This window comes from Lethenteron reissneri, chromosome 63, assembly GCF_015708825.2.
Source record: "Lethenteron reissneri isolate LAM-NWPU_2019-01 chromosome 63, ASM1570882v1, whole genome shotgun sequence".
NCBI lineage: Eukaryota > Metazoa > Chordata > Hyperoartia > Petromyzontiformes > Petromyzontidae > Lethenteron > Lethenteron reissneri.
The window spans coordinates 8,931,324-8,946,897 of NC_083841.1; the positions used below are offsets into that span (position 1 = coordinate 8,931,324).

General features: G+C 40.6%; 1 protein-coding gene across 1 annotated transcript; it reads left to right on the forward strand.

Moving 5' to 3' along the window:
• The first annotated feature begins 771 nt into the window (after window positions 1-771).
• LOC133358839 (olfactory receptor 52D1-like) lies at window positions 772-11,009 on the forward strand. Its single transcript, XM_061577287.1, has 2 exons — window positions 772-789; window positions 10,028-11,009. Exon 2 carries the CDS (start codon window positions 10,041-10,043, stop codon window positions 11,007-11,009), a length of 969 nt encoding a protein of 322 aa, XP_061433271.1. The 5' UTR covers window positions 772-789; window positions 10,028-10,040.
• The last annotated feature ends 4,565 nt before the right edge of the window (window positions 11,010-15,574 follow it).

Genomic DNA, 15,574 nt, shown 5'->3' on the forward strand with positions numbered 1-15,574 from the left:
CACGCACAAACACTGACTCCCAGCGCGAAGCCGAGTCATTACATCTCGCAGAGGATCGCTCCTCTGAACAAAATAGTTCCGCGGTTCAATTTTCAAGTGTAATTTCACGTTTTAAGTCAATGTAATATGTCAGGTGTTCATAAGTCGGTTTTTCATAAGTCGGTTGTTCGTAAGTCGATGACCAACATATATATTTACAGATGTACGCGTTTTGTTTGTTTATTTTGTCAATGTATGCATATGTATGTGCCTATAGAAATCATTGTATGTGTACAAACCTTTGTTTGTATACATGTGCATGGGTGTTTGAATGCGTGTGTGGCACCCCCGTTGCCCATTCTCGAGGTAAATTTGCTTTTTCTTCAGCCACCCAGCTACAGAAGCCATAATTGTTTCCCTTGCACACTACATGAGTTAGCAAAAATGCATCTGAGAAATCGTCAGAGCCCATTTAAAATCTTCATTATCACAAAACCGATCATGTTCACACGTTTGAAATCTCTCGTGACACTAGGTCCATAGTGGATAAAGCAGTGCAGGTCTGCATCAAATATAGATGGGGCTTTTAGTGTTTCCAATTAACTGGGCTCATAAAAGTGGTAAGAACATGATAAAAAGCTTATCAATCTCAAAGGAGGTTCAGTATTCTCCAGGGGAGGTGTTTTGCCACATAAGTTTGCCATGACTCTGCAGCCAGTGAGATATAAAGACACTGAATGCGATGCTATCACACTCTAGAGCCGCAATCTAGAGGATCTGAGGGACCTAGTTCACACTTCAACACTACAGGTAAGTTCCTCAAAAGATTAAACTATAAATGTGTGCAATATACAGCATGCCAAATTCCCGTGGCAAATGTATTTGACTATACATAAACTGCTATTTTTGTGATACATTCCACAGTTAATGTTGGTGACTAATCACGTGTGGTGTATGGAGAGATGTGGTAATACAGTGTAATACAGAAGCGACAATCGGCATGCTTCTACTTCAAATCCAAACCTCTGCAAATAAAATACAATTTACAATTATGTCATTCATGTTTAAGATTCATAGATGACACTTTGATAGTTTTGTTTTCATCCAAAACTCTGGTCCTCATCACAACTCTAGCAGCGTTCTTAAACCGGAACACTAATCATGAACACGAACCCAAACCTTACCACTATCACCAACCCTGCTGCCAATCATAAACCTCTTGCACTACCCATACAAATACCATGACACCAACCTTCCACCTAGCCCTAAACCCTAAACCAACCTTAAACTTTACACCAACAGACTCTGACCCTAATTTACATGAAACCATAACACTAATCCCAACCCTAACACTCGTATAGACCATAATTATAGCACTATCCATACACCCTAAATCTAGCACTAACTATAAACTCTAACTCAAGAACTAACCATAAACACCAATCCCAGAACTAATAATCAACCAAAAACCATATCTCTAAGCATAAACACCACCCACATCTTAACAATAACCATAAACCTTTAACCTAGCACAAATAATAAAATCTTGAGTGTAGCACTAACCATAAACCCCAAACTCTAGCACTAACCATAATCCCATACTCTACCCACAAAGACTTAACCCATGCAATACAAACGGTATGTCATTCCATAAGCAATTAACAATAATCCTTTACCGAAAAATAACTCGCATCTCATATTACCGATAACATTAACCACAGCCATAATCATAAGACAAAAAACTCAACACGTTCGTCAATACCACTGTGGTCCTTAAAAGGTAAAAAATTATAACGTGCGGCATTTTCAACAATGACCCTTTGTAGCGCATACATAGAGGCCACCATGGGTCCTGCTGGGAATTAAATACAAAATAATGCTGATGAACAGTAAGTAACCCTTAATTGGAATATGAAGAGTTACTTAGTATTAGCTTTTGAGTTAAAAAGTAACCCTACAATAGATAACAAGCATTTCTAATAAATAAACTCATGTATATTAAAAGTAAAATTACGAAATGTTGCTAGCAAATTGCATTATGGGTGGCACTATTATGATGAGATCAATGGAAACATAATTAGAATAATCCAATTAATTATGCATTCTTGAATCCAAATGTCCTTGGAATAGGATTAGAGAAGCTCTTTAAATTCCTTAACTATTTAATACAATTTAAAACATGTTTTTATTATTATTACATTTAAAACTAGTTTAATTTGAGTGTCTCTTTAGTCCTTGTTGTCCATTATGACTGAGAAATAATTTTAGTGTTACAAACGTCTGTTCCAATAGGAGTTACACCGTATATGAACCTGCAAATACATAACTAAACAATTTATTTGATGATACTGCATTGTCAGTGGTGTGCAAGGGGAAGAAAAACATTAGTTATTAATATTGATTTGAAGCTTTCGTGACTGCAGGAATCCATACTCTTTGGTTCTTTCGGTAAAGTCACGTAGGTATAAAATAAAATATAAAATAAAAATCACGACGTTTCGGGCACAACACAAGCGTCCGTCATTAGGTGGGAAAGCATGGTCTGCTGCTGAGGCAGACTGTTTTAAATGTTTTCAAATGAGTGTAGCCCAAGGGTCATAAAGAAGTGGCCGGGGCTACTGATGTTAATATGAGAAATTAGCATTTAACTGTAAGATAGGAAAGCAGCCTCCTAGACGAGGACACGGAAGTGGCTATGTTAATTTTAGAGATTAGCATGATGTTAATGTGAGAAGTTAGAGGGCACGGAAGTGGCCATGTTAATGTGAGAGATTAGCATGATGTTAATGTGAGAAATTAACATGTAATTGTAGAAAAGGAGGGTGAGCATGAGAGATCTAAGAGAGAGGCATAGAGACACAGAGAGTCGGAAATAACAGCTGACATAGGCAGGTAGGATGGAAACATCACAGTCAGGTGGTTAATAACGTCCTTCCAATGATTGCTCAGTTTGTACCCATCTTCTCGGTTGAAGTTGTGTCTGTGTTTATATATCTGGAAGGCTTCATGATCAAATATCTGAAGGTAGCTGATAGGTTTTCAGAGTACCTCCGTCTTGGAAAAATCAATTTCGTGTGAGCCCACAGCGTTAAAACAATTTTCGGCAACGGCAGAGGTATTGGTCCTACCGTGTTTCAGATCTGCCTCGTGTTCACGAACGCAGTCCGAGACATGTCGTTTCGTTTCCCCAATGTAACTGCTGCCGCAACCACGGCTCAGTTTGTAGACACCAGGGTATTGTATGTCAGGAATCACATCCTTTACAGATGGGATTAAATTACGGATTTTGTGTACTGTGTTGAAACGAAACCTGGATCTTGTGTTTGTTTAAGATTTTGAAAATCTTTTTGGTAACCCCTGCTATGTACAGTAAAGTGATGGTTTTGGTTGGATCCTCAGAAGGTTGTCTCCGCATGACTGGGGAGCTGTCTCAAAGGGCTATTGCCCAAAATGCCCGACCTCCTGCATACCAGGCAAGGAAGATAACATTTCACTATCCTAGAGCCCCTATAAATAAATAAAGTACATAAGTTAAAAATTCCATCATCAATTCCCAAGCTTCGGTAAGGAAAGTAAAACGACAGCAAAAACAGTCCCAGACCACACCAACACAGCACACAGCCCCTCAATAAAAATTGTACATTGAAATTTAACTCTCAATACATTGTGAAGGATTAGATTTAGAAATGACATTGGCAAATGTGGCTGTATTCAGCACTAATATTCTGCTCCAAAATATTTTTAAGGAAGATTTATGATGTTAAGGGAGGAAACAAGGTTATCCGAAAACGTTGGTGCTGCAATGGTAAAGGCTGTCACCTATTCCAATTCTTGTTCTTGAGATAATTAAAAGGTAATTAGATGGACACCTTGGGTTTCTTAGATTAGACAATTGGGGTTAATGAATAAGCTAAGTATAGCACAGATTTGTCAATAATGATTTTATGGATGAACAGGGCCCAATATAGATGTATTCTTGAAGCACGTGCTGAAAGATTGTATTTACACACTTTCTATTAACTCACTGTCTATTGTTGATGTAGTCTCAAATCTTGTAATTAAATTTTAACCCACTTCCCAATGTGGTATCGACTGCAAACTTTGTATACTTATGTCATATTGATGACAATACTGTATTCTATCATAAAATATATATATATATTTTAAACAATCTTTTTATATGTTATGTTTCGGCTTGGGTCTTATTGTCCACGCTCAACTAACGTTGGCTGTAATTGGCCACGGTCCCTTACATTATGGCAAGCTTCGGGGCCACTTCCTGGAGTCGTGGACTTCTTCCATTACCAGTACATTTAATAAAAGCGTGTTTTAAAAAAAATATTACTTATTTAATTAGAGGTCACAATGGTCGGTCATGTATGGTACATCCAGTGCAAATCTAAGAGCAGAATGACAGCGCAGGTTTAATCTGTTTCGTGATTCATAAGCTGATCTGTAAACCGCATCACTGAAGTCAAACAGTGGTAGAATGATAATTGCAACAATTTACAGGCGTAATCAAATGGAAAAGCAATGTTTGTTTCTGTATAAAAAAACATATTTTTTATTAGATTTTCTTCTAGATGTGATGAATATGGGGTTGGAATGTAAGTTTTGAGTCAATCAGTAAACCTTGCATTTGAAGCATTCCGTATGTTCAAGGATGGTGTTTCTGATATCAGTAATAGGAGAAGAGAATTAAATTGAACTATTTGAGGAAAATACCACGATCTTGCTTTTAGGATTTGGGAGCGATTTTAGTGATGGCGTTGAATTAAATCAAAATCTTGTTGGGGATGATGTTTGACTTCGTTAGGAGATATGATGCTCGCATGGCAGTGGCATCAGCAAACATTTAATAAGGAGTGATTTAAGTTTAGTCTAAGACTGTTTACATATGAGAACAGAATTGGACCCAGCACAGAACCTTTTGGAACACCCTTTGTGTTATCACTATGTACCTTTTGAGAACGGTCTGAGAGATAGTCTTAAACCATTTTATTGTCCTGTCTGAAATTTTTAGTTGAACAGGTCTTGGGAGTAGAATATCATGGTCAACAGTGTCAAAGGCTTTTGACAAGTCGAGAAATAGTGCATAGCAGTAGTGGCCTTTATCCATGTTACTGAAAAGAAAATGCGATACATCCACAATTGCTGTCGTGGTGCAGCTATCCTCTCGAAAACCACACTGTTTATTGTGCTTGATATTGTGAGCTTTTTTTATTAATTTATTTGTAATTATTTGGGTCTTCTTTGGAACAATTTTTAGATGCTAGTGGGCATATACCTTCACTAAGTAAAGTTTTAACATGTGTGTGAGATGCTTATGAAATCTGCCACAAACACAAGTGTAAATGCAGGCAATTTGTCTTCTCCCGTGGATGATGTCTTAGTTTAGCTTATGCACTACATCCAGTTCAGATATGGGACTAAACGAGAAGTATGGACGATTACTTTATCGAACATTTTTAGGGTTGATGTGTGAAGAGGAAGAAGTGATTGATGTGAAGAGCGGTGGTGTATTCGGATAAATTTTACTCTGATGTGTTTTGTAAAAGATACGCCCAGCGGATCTTGTTTTGTGAAGAGTTCTTTGCCATCCAATGTCAGTTTTATTGGAAGAATATTTAACTTCCCTTTGTTTTCAATTGAGTTGAACGTTTGCCAGAAGAGTCTTGTGTTCTTTCGTGATGTACAAATAACTAAAATACCTCAAAATAATTTTAAAACGGTCTTTAAAACATTTTGACCTCAAAGAATTTATACCTGACACCCTCCATTCTGACTGGGATATGGTGAGCAAAGTCCCAGTTTTTGAAAGTGCTTGGACATTTTAAGAACCAATTCCTAAAAATCATTGACAAACATACGCCCTTAATTTTTTTTCAGAATAAGGTGTGATCATCTACCTTGGTTTGAACATTTTTTGATGAATGAAAACTAGAGATATAGCCTGCAACAATGCAAAAATATCAAATAACCTCTCTGATTGGATTAAGTATAGAATAATAATAAATAGATGTACTCACCAAGTAAGAAACGCAAAATGTTCTTACTACCACCAAACTATTCTACATTCACGAAAGAACACAAGACACTTCTGGCAAACGTTCAACTCAATTGAAAACAAAGGGAAGTTAAATATTCTTCCAAAAAAACTGACATTGGATGGCAAAGAACTCTTCACAAAACAAGATCCGCAGGGCGTATCTTTTACAAAGCACATCAGAGTCAAATTTCTCCGAATGCACCACCGCTCTTCACATCAATCACTTCTTCCTCTTCACACATCAACCCTAAAAATGTTCGATAAAGTAATCGTCCATACTTCTCGTTTAGTCCCATATCTGAACTGGATGTAGTGCATAAGCTAAACTAAGACATCATCCACGGGAGAAGACAAACTGCCTGCATTTACACTTGTGTTTGTGGCAGATCTCATAAGCATCTCACACACATGTTAAACCTTTACTTAGTGAAGGTATATGCCCACTAGCAGCTAAAAATTGTTCCAAAGAAGACCCAAATAATTACAAATAAATGTATATTCTTTCACCAGTTACTAAAATATTCTAAAAATACTGCCTAAAAACTCACAATATCAAGCACAGGAAACAGTGTGGTTTTCGAGAGGATAGCTGCACCACGACAGCAATGGTGGATGTATCGCATTTTCTTTTCAGTAACATAGATAAAGGCCACTACTGCTATGCACTATTTATCGACTTGTCAAAAGCCTTTGACACTGTTGACCATGATATTCTACTCCCAAGACCTGTTCAACTAAAAATTTCAGACAGGACAATAAAATGGTTTAAGACTATCTCTCAGACCGTCCTCAAAAGGTACATAGTGATAACACAAAGGATGTTCCAAAAGGTTCTGTGCTGGGTCCAATTCAAACATGTCACTGGGACAATTGTCCCCGCTGCTGAAGTGATGAGCCACTGGTTTGGACATCGTCTGTATGACGAGATGACACGTTGTTTATATCGTTTCGTTTCTCCAATGTAGTGGACACAAGGTTTGCATGTGATGCAAGATAGCAGGCGTGAATATCAATCTATGGTGTGTCACAAAGGATGCTCTGGGTTATTTCGGTAAAGTCACGTTGGTGGGATCAAATCACAGTTGCATTGCCCTGTTAGGTGCCTTTGCATTAACGGGCTGGGGTCTCACTAACATGGCCACCTCTGCTCCCTTCGCCTCGATGTACCGATGGTTCTGGCTGTATGATGGGCTGTGTGTCTCACTGGCGCGACCACCATTGCGGTGGTTCTCTTGCGTGGATGCGCTTGCCTCTCATAGCGCAGTTGGCAGTTCCGCAGCTTGTGTTACATATAGACATGACATTAACTTGCTAATCCCCCTAATCTCTCTGCCTAATCTCTCCCATCTCTCATTAACATTGATGTTGTGCGCATATGCGGAGACGATACTCTTATGCGGTTACGGAAGCTCCTTTCATGCTGATCTCTCTCCCTAATCTCTTTCTTCCTAATATCACCCATTAACACAACTAACGTGCTTGCGTCCGGGGATGGAATTCCTTTCCAGCTCAGACCCAGCTTGCTTGCCCCATCGCCACATAAATAACCCCTTGTTCCATTGTAACCTCATTTGCCAGTAAAAAATATGATAATTGTTTTTTTACCCTTATATTTGGCAACAAAACTGACACCTTTTTTTACAAGGAGTCATGTTTGCATAGACCACAATACCTGCAGCCATAATACAAACAAAAAACATAACTCTAATAATATATGCACTGTCCTTGAAGTTGATTGGTCCACACCCAAGACAGCTTTCCTTAGAGCCTAGTCTCACATGGGTTGGACCAGATGACGCCAAAAGGCGCACAACTCAAAGACAATGCACCATCAGAGTATGAGAGCTCGGGGTAAGCATTTACACCATTGGAACCTCATTTGCCAGTAAAAAATATGATAATTGGTTTTTTACCCTTCTATCTGGCAACAAAACTGACACCTTTTTTTTACAAGGAGTCATGTTTGCATAGACCACAATACCTGCAGCCATAATACAAACAAAAAACATAACTCTGATAATATATGCACTGTCCTTGAAGTTGATTGGTCCACACCCAAGACAGCTTTCCTTAGAGCCTAGTCTCACATGGGTTGGACCAGATGACGCCAAAAGGCGCACAACTCAAAGATAATGCACCATCAGAGTATGAGAGCTCGGGGTAAGCATTTACACCATTGGAACCTCATTTGCCAGTAAAAAATATGATAATTGTTTTTTTACCCTTCTATCTGGCAACCAACGCACACCCACACACTCGTGTGTACAACACTCGTGTGTAGATGTGTGCGCTACTAACTCGGGGATCCGAGTCCGATTCTCGCTCATGGCCAACACAAGTGACGATTATCTGAACCGGTTGTGGGCCTCCCCGAGGTCGACTCAGCCTAAAATGAGTACCTGATCCCATGTGTAAAAATCGCCACTAGGGAGACAAAGGCGGCCAGCAGTGGGGCTGGCCACCTGCTCCCTCGTGTGCCGTGCCCGCCTACATAGGTGCTCGGTAACAGCAGCTGGTGCAACAGTCTGTTAAGGTTATACGGGGAATCTTTGTGTTTTTGTGGATAACAATGGGGCCTGAGTGGTGTGCATCAGACATGGGCTTGGTTTGCTGTATGATGTGACAACGCTCTGCCAGATTCCTATCACCCCACGTCCATTATATGGAGAGCTGAATGGAGTTCACAAGAACTCACAAACACCTTGTGAAAGATCCAACGCAGAAGATGCCTAGTTTTGATCTATCTTCCACATAGCTCATGGTCCACCCTAAACAACACACACACAAATCATGGCAGAGATGCGCATAACTGCTGCAAAAATGGGAAGTAAATAAAACTCTACAATGTCCGACTGTGGTCATCTCGCACCTCCGATTAGCACAGTTGGCTACGTACGGTGTAAAACAAGTTCAATATACATCCATTCAGAACAGACCATATAATATATAAGGACGAAACGCTCAACCCTTTATGAAGGAGACATTACAGTTATAAACTCTTGACATGGTTACCTGTCTTGATCACCTGAATATGAAAGTGTAGTCGTTGCTCTGTATCTGCATTATGGATTTGAAGCTTTCGTGACTGCAATGATTTATACTCTTAGTTCTTTCGGTAAAGTCACGTAGGCAAAAAATGAAATTAAAATTAATAAAAAATAAAAACAATAAAATCACGACGTTTCGGAGGCAACACAAGCTTCCGTCTTCAGGTGAAACTGTCACAGCAAAAATTCTGTATCAAGTGCAAAGAAGTCCCAAGAGGTACGATCTTATATACTGGTTAAGGGGGGAGGAGCCAGGAAGGGCCGCGGGAGAGGAGGAGTTGTGAGATGGTCAGTACTGCTGCTGGAACTGAGCCTTTGTAATGTAGATGGCATATGTAGATAAGCCAGCTAGGATTAAGCCGCCTTTTGTTATGCTGCTGGGTGGGTAAATTAATTAAATACGATTAAGCCGCCTTTTGTTGTGCTGCTGGGTGGGTAAATTAATTAAATACGAAAAAGGAGAGTAATGTTAAACGCTGGGGATGTTAACACTCGGTAGAGTAAAATGGACCATCTTATCTGACAGGCACTATTTTACTCTACCAGTATATAAGGTCGTACCTCTTGGGACTTCTCTCCACTTGATACAGATTTTTTTTGCTGTGACAGTTTCACCTGAAGACGGAAGCTTGTGTTGCCTCCGAAACGTCGTGATTTTATTGTTTTATTTTTTATTAATTTTAATTTCATTTTTTACCTACGTGACTTTTCCGAAAGAAATAAGGGTATCTGCATTATGCTTTGGTAACATAATGCATGTAATTTAATAGTTTCCATCATTGTGTTTTGTAATTGTATGCACAATTTTAAATAGGTTATGTTTAACTCAAAATAGAGGAAGATATTCTACGGGAGGCCATTGTGTGTGATGGTCGGGGATCAGTCTGAAATTCGAGTGTTGATTTACACTGCAGAAAAGTAAACTCACAAACGTCTCTATTCACACGTACAGGTGTGCTGGGCTGATGGAGCTGAACGTAACAGAGGCCATGCAGATGACTCCTCCAGGAAAGATCTACATGACGGGTCTCCTGCGCGAGCCGGAGAGCACGAGGCCTCTCGTGTTCACATTTGTATTTGTGATGTACGCCCTCACTCTTATTGGAAACACATCGCTGGTTCTGGCCATCTTACGAGAGGAAGAGCTACACAAGCCCATGTACATCTTCATGAGCGCACTTTCCATGAATTCAATTGTTGTGAGCACCACCGCACTTCCAAGAATCATGTATGATCTTCTGTCTGCCAACATAATTTCCTTTCCTGCTTGTGTCGTACAAATGACATTCATCCACATCACAAGTCTTTTGGAAGGTTACATATTAGCTGCAATGGCAGCAGATCGGTACATGGCTATATGTAAACCCCTCCACTACAGTTCCATTCTCACATCTGTACTCGCTGTTAAAATATGCTTCGTATTAGTTGTGATTTCATCCTTAATGTTATCAGGAGAAATTGTATTGGCAAGCCTTATTAAGTTATGTAGTAAGCCAAGAATTGTATGGATGCCAAATTGTGATTTTATGTCATTGACAAAGATGAGCTGTGAAGATGTAACCATTAACATCATATATGGCTATGTTATTACAATTCTATCAGTGTTGGTCTCATTGGGGATCATTGTGTTTTCCTACATCTGCATTCTGTATGACTGTCAGAAGTCCACCCAGCGCAGAAGTCAGCAGAAAGCGATCAGCACGTGTGTTACTCACTTCTTTGTTCTCATCATGTTTTATGTATTTGTCGTCTTCATGGTCATGCATCATCGTATTGAAAATTCTACGCTCATTCCCATTGCAGTCCGCTCCACCCTCAGCTCATTGTATTACATAATCCCTCCAGTACTTAACCCAATTATTTATGGTCTTCGTACAGCTGAGATTCGGCAGAGTTTAGTCAAAATATTAAAGTATAAAATTTCATCTATTTAGCCAAGATACTTCCAGTTACGGATAAATACAATGTTGTCATAATTGTATCTCCTCACTGATTACTCCAATCCATAAAGTTGTGCATAATAAGGGTCAATCCGCAGATAACAAAATTATTCACGGATTGGCGTGACCCTCGTGATTGAGTATACGGATAAGGGGAATTTCACTCTGATATGATGATACACTTTAATATATATTTTTGCCAAAATAAAATTGGAAGCCTAACTACAAGGTGGCACGTGGTCCATGATTTGTCAGTTATGATTTTTTTTGTTTTCTTCACCCTCCCCTATATTTTTTACCTGCTTGTGCTCTCGGTTTCATGAGACAATGGACAACATTTGTGCACATGGTGCGTTTTGTGTCAGGTGGGAACTATAGAATCTCACCATCGGTGTCCACAGTAATTCAGCAATACTGGCACTGGAAAGAGATAGAACGAATGCGTGAAATATAGAGGGGTAAATTATGACGATGTGAAAGTATATGTTTCATGTATGTTAAACTTCTTTCGCACTGTACGTAGCCAACCGTGCTAATCAGAGGTGCAGGGGAAAGACAACAAACTAAACAAAAAAGCAATTCCAAAGAAATTAGTTTTCAATCTAGCTTTAAAAGTTACAGTGGCTTCCTAATATCAGAAGAGCGTTCCAGACGGCAGCAGAAGTGGATTTGAAAGTGCGCTATGCAGTGGCTAGCCAAAAGCCGCTACGAGGATGAACGGAGTTCGTGTGATGGTTTATGCTACTTGACGAGATCAGCAAGGTATTGTGGTTCATTTGTACCAAGCACTTTTGTTTGTGTAATGACTTCGGAGACACAAACTGTAGAGGGGTTCTTTATTTTATTATACGATCTCTTCACAGTGTCGACTCGATGACACAAAGACGACTTGAGGACATAACGACGACGAACTATATAACGACGACTGACTATAGTGCGACGACTGACAACGTAGCAACAGTGATGACAACGATGACAGCAGGGTTGCGATTTCCGCACCAATTTCCGCAAACATGCTGTTTTCGACCGCATTTTGCGGTAGTTTCTGTGACCCTCTTCCGCACAAATTTCCGCAATTTGCGGTGATTCCTGTGAAGACTTCCGCAAATCGTGACTTCGATTCCCGCCTTTCTCGGTGCCGTACTCGCGCGGTTGGCGCACATATCTTGCGTATGCCCATTTGGCTCTGCTGACTTCTGGAAAAAACGATATGTATATATGAACTATGGATTCCTGCATTCAGACAGCGTTGTTGGTGCCCACGAACTGTGAAAAAATCAATGAGAGCCGCGAGCTCTTGTGCGTCGAAGTACTTGTCGATGCCGTCGATGAAGCACACTTGCCACAAGTACACGACGCCACCGTTGACATGTTTGTCGCCGATAGGAATCCCTACGGTTGCATCTTTCCGGATCGACGCAACCCCCGGCGCTGTGCTCAGGCCCTTTTGCCCAGCCCCATGATGTCTCCTAGCGTCTGCCATTCGGAGCCCTCGCAGTACTCGTAGCGACAAAGGAAAAACAAAAAACTGTAGCATTTTCTTTATTCATATTCTGTCGATATGCAAAACTATTCATCGTCGCTCAGATTGCAGCGCGTTGGGAAATCCACTGGTAATTTTGGCCAAGCGCTCAGATACCCACGCTGTTTTCGATACGCTCAGATACACACGCGTTTCCGCTCAGGTAATATCCTCGTCCAGCGTACGCTCATTTGCCTCTGTCGTAGCTACTTTATACCTCCTGCGAATATATACACTTTACTGCTAACGATTAAAACTTTGGCGCACAGGTCGGTCGGCTGTGAGAGGGCTTTCTCTCTGCAAAACAACATCAAGCCCGAGGAGTGGTTGCTCCTCTCGTGCAAGCAGTTGAACGCGCTTATAGTTTGCACCCGCGACAAGCCAAAACTCAGCATCTTTCACGCCGAAGACGACATGAAGCGCTGGAAGAATGCGAAGAAGTGAAAGTACATGTGCTCGTAATTACGGCTCCGCATTTGAATAAAGTATGTGGTTCTTGTGCGGAAATGCGGAAATCATATATTCATTCCAATCAGTAACTCAAAGCCCTACGTGATGCTGGGCCTTGCATGTATCCTTTCCAATAGAACGCATTAACGTGTTGTTAAAAGCGCGCGGTCATAGGAGTAGTCTTTCCACCGTTTGCGGTTGACTTTAGCAAAAATGCGGGAAAATTTGAACCCTCCTTCCGCATTTTCCATGCGGAAATCGCAACCCTGGATGATAGCGTCGACCCCGATCTCCACGGCAGCCTAGAACCCTGCTTCTTGCCCCCTTTTATCCCCCAGCATGGCCCATGCCTCCGCCCCTGGCCACGCCCCTCTTCTCGAACTCTCTCGCAGGTTCCTGAAGCTCCCAGATCGTTCCCCTCTTTGTTCCCTGGCCTGGTTATTCCCCCTCGTGGCCGCTAGTCGTATATGTCTCTGTTGTTACAACTCGTCTCCGAAATTGTCTCTACACCCGTAGATGCCACTCGTGGCTGCTAGTCCACACACTGTCTCTACATTTCTAATGAGTGTAATTGTTCAGCAACCAAAAACAACTGCAGCTCGACGAGCACTGGACGGACACGGTCGAATCTTGCAGTACCCGTCACGACATGTTCCGAAGAGTTTCGTACACTTTTGTACATGACTTATTTGGCAGCCGTGTGATGAAGATAGATACCTTTGCTACCGACATTGGTGCCAGGGTCTTGAGTTTTAAATTGGTTCCAGGTTGATCAAACTCAGATGGCAGACCGGGAGAATGCATTGCATTCAAGTCATAAACTGCTGCCTTGATTGTCACTATTTTATTGGCAAAGTACGTCGCAAGTACTGTGCACAGACTGGGTTGACTAGTTGATGGGCGGTTGGAGTGCAGCAGACCCACCACGATGCACCACAGAGCACGGGGGTCGCGAGCCAATTAATTGATATGCAGCACGTAGAAAGATTTGCGAGACTCAATAACACTGGTCAACAAAAAAAATTCTGGCCTGGACTTTTGCAGCTGTTTTAGACTAATTTCAGGGTGCTGATTCCAAATCTGATCTCAGATTTGCTCTAACACATCTCATTTTTATGCTATCCGCATACCCCATTTTCATTGATTTTACCCTAAATTAACTCTGTCACTTATGATTGCAAGTTGTTGCGAGTCAGTGACTGCTTTAGTGTTAAAATATGGTGCTGTATTTTTAGGATAGTGTGTTTATAATATCATTTTATGTAGATATCCACATTTATTTAATATGTTTCTTCTGCAGGGCGTGATCTAACAATGGCTACAACGTCTGAAAGAAGGAAATGCAGTAATGACCCAGATATCTTCTGCTACATCTGTGGCAACTTCACTTTGCAGGATCAAAGGCACAACATCAATACCTTTGTCAAGAAGGTTGATCTTGCCTACTTTAAAGCACGACTTGGAGACCAAGACAAAAATTGGGCTCCTCACAAAGTGTGTGAAACCTGTGTTGAAACTTTGCGATCATGGTCTAAAGGAAAGAATGCTAAGCTGAAGTTTGGTGTGCCAATGGTTTGGAGAGATCCTATAAAACAATTTGGATAACTGCTACTTCTGCCTTGTCAATGTAAAAGGTTTCAATAAGCAAAACAAACAACACTTACAATACCCAGATATCCAATCTGCCAGATGACCAGTTGAGCACTGTGAGTAAATACCTGTGCCTGTATTTACTGAGCTACCAGAGATTGATGTTGAATCCCTCAGTTTACCTGCTTCTACAGATGATGATGATGCTCAGATCGAATATACACCATCTGATGCAGATTGTGATAACATTTCTGTTTAGTCAGCCTGAATTGAATGATCTTGTAAGAGATATGTATTTGCCAAAGCAGTCTGCTGAATTGTTGGCTTCCAGGCTGCAATAGAAAGGACTACTCAGACCTGGTACTAGTGTCTCCTTTTATCATAACAGAGAAGCGGCACTGCAAAAGTACTTCCATTCACATGGTCAACTTGTTTATTGTAATGATGTTGAAGGGCTTCTTCTCAATATGGGACTGCCCGCATATTATTCAAGTGAATGGAAACTTTTTATTGACAGTAGTAATAGTAAAAGAAGTTTGAAATATGTGTTACTTCACAACAGAAATATATATGGTTCAATCCCAATAGGACACTGTAAAATGAATGAAGAGTATGCCAACATCAATATTGTTCTGGATAGATTGGAATACCATGTTCATGGATGGCTAATTTGTGTTGATTTGAAAATGGTTAATTTTCTGATGAGTCAGCAAGGAGGTCACACCAAATACCCTTGTTTCCTGTGCTACTGGGACAGTAGGGCTACATTAGAACACTGGGTTAAAAATAACTGGCCAACAAGAATCAGTTTGACGCCTGGTGACAAGAATATCAAGAATGTGCCTCTGGCTGATAGGAATAAAATTGTATTTCCCCCACTGCACATAAAACTTGGGTTAATCAAGCAATTCGTCAAAGCTCTTGATCACACTGGAGACTGCTTCAGCTATATATGTTCAACCTTTTCAAGTCTCAGTGCCGAGAAGAAAAAGGCAGG

Excerpts from the sequence above, each read along its gene's own strand:
- LOC133358839 (XM_061577287.1), top strand. The coding sequence starts at position 10,041 with ATGGAGCTGAACGTAACAGAGGCCATGCAGATGACTCCTCCAGGAAAG.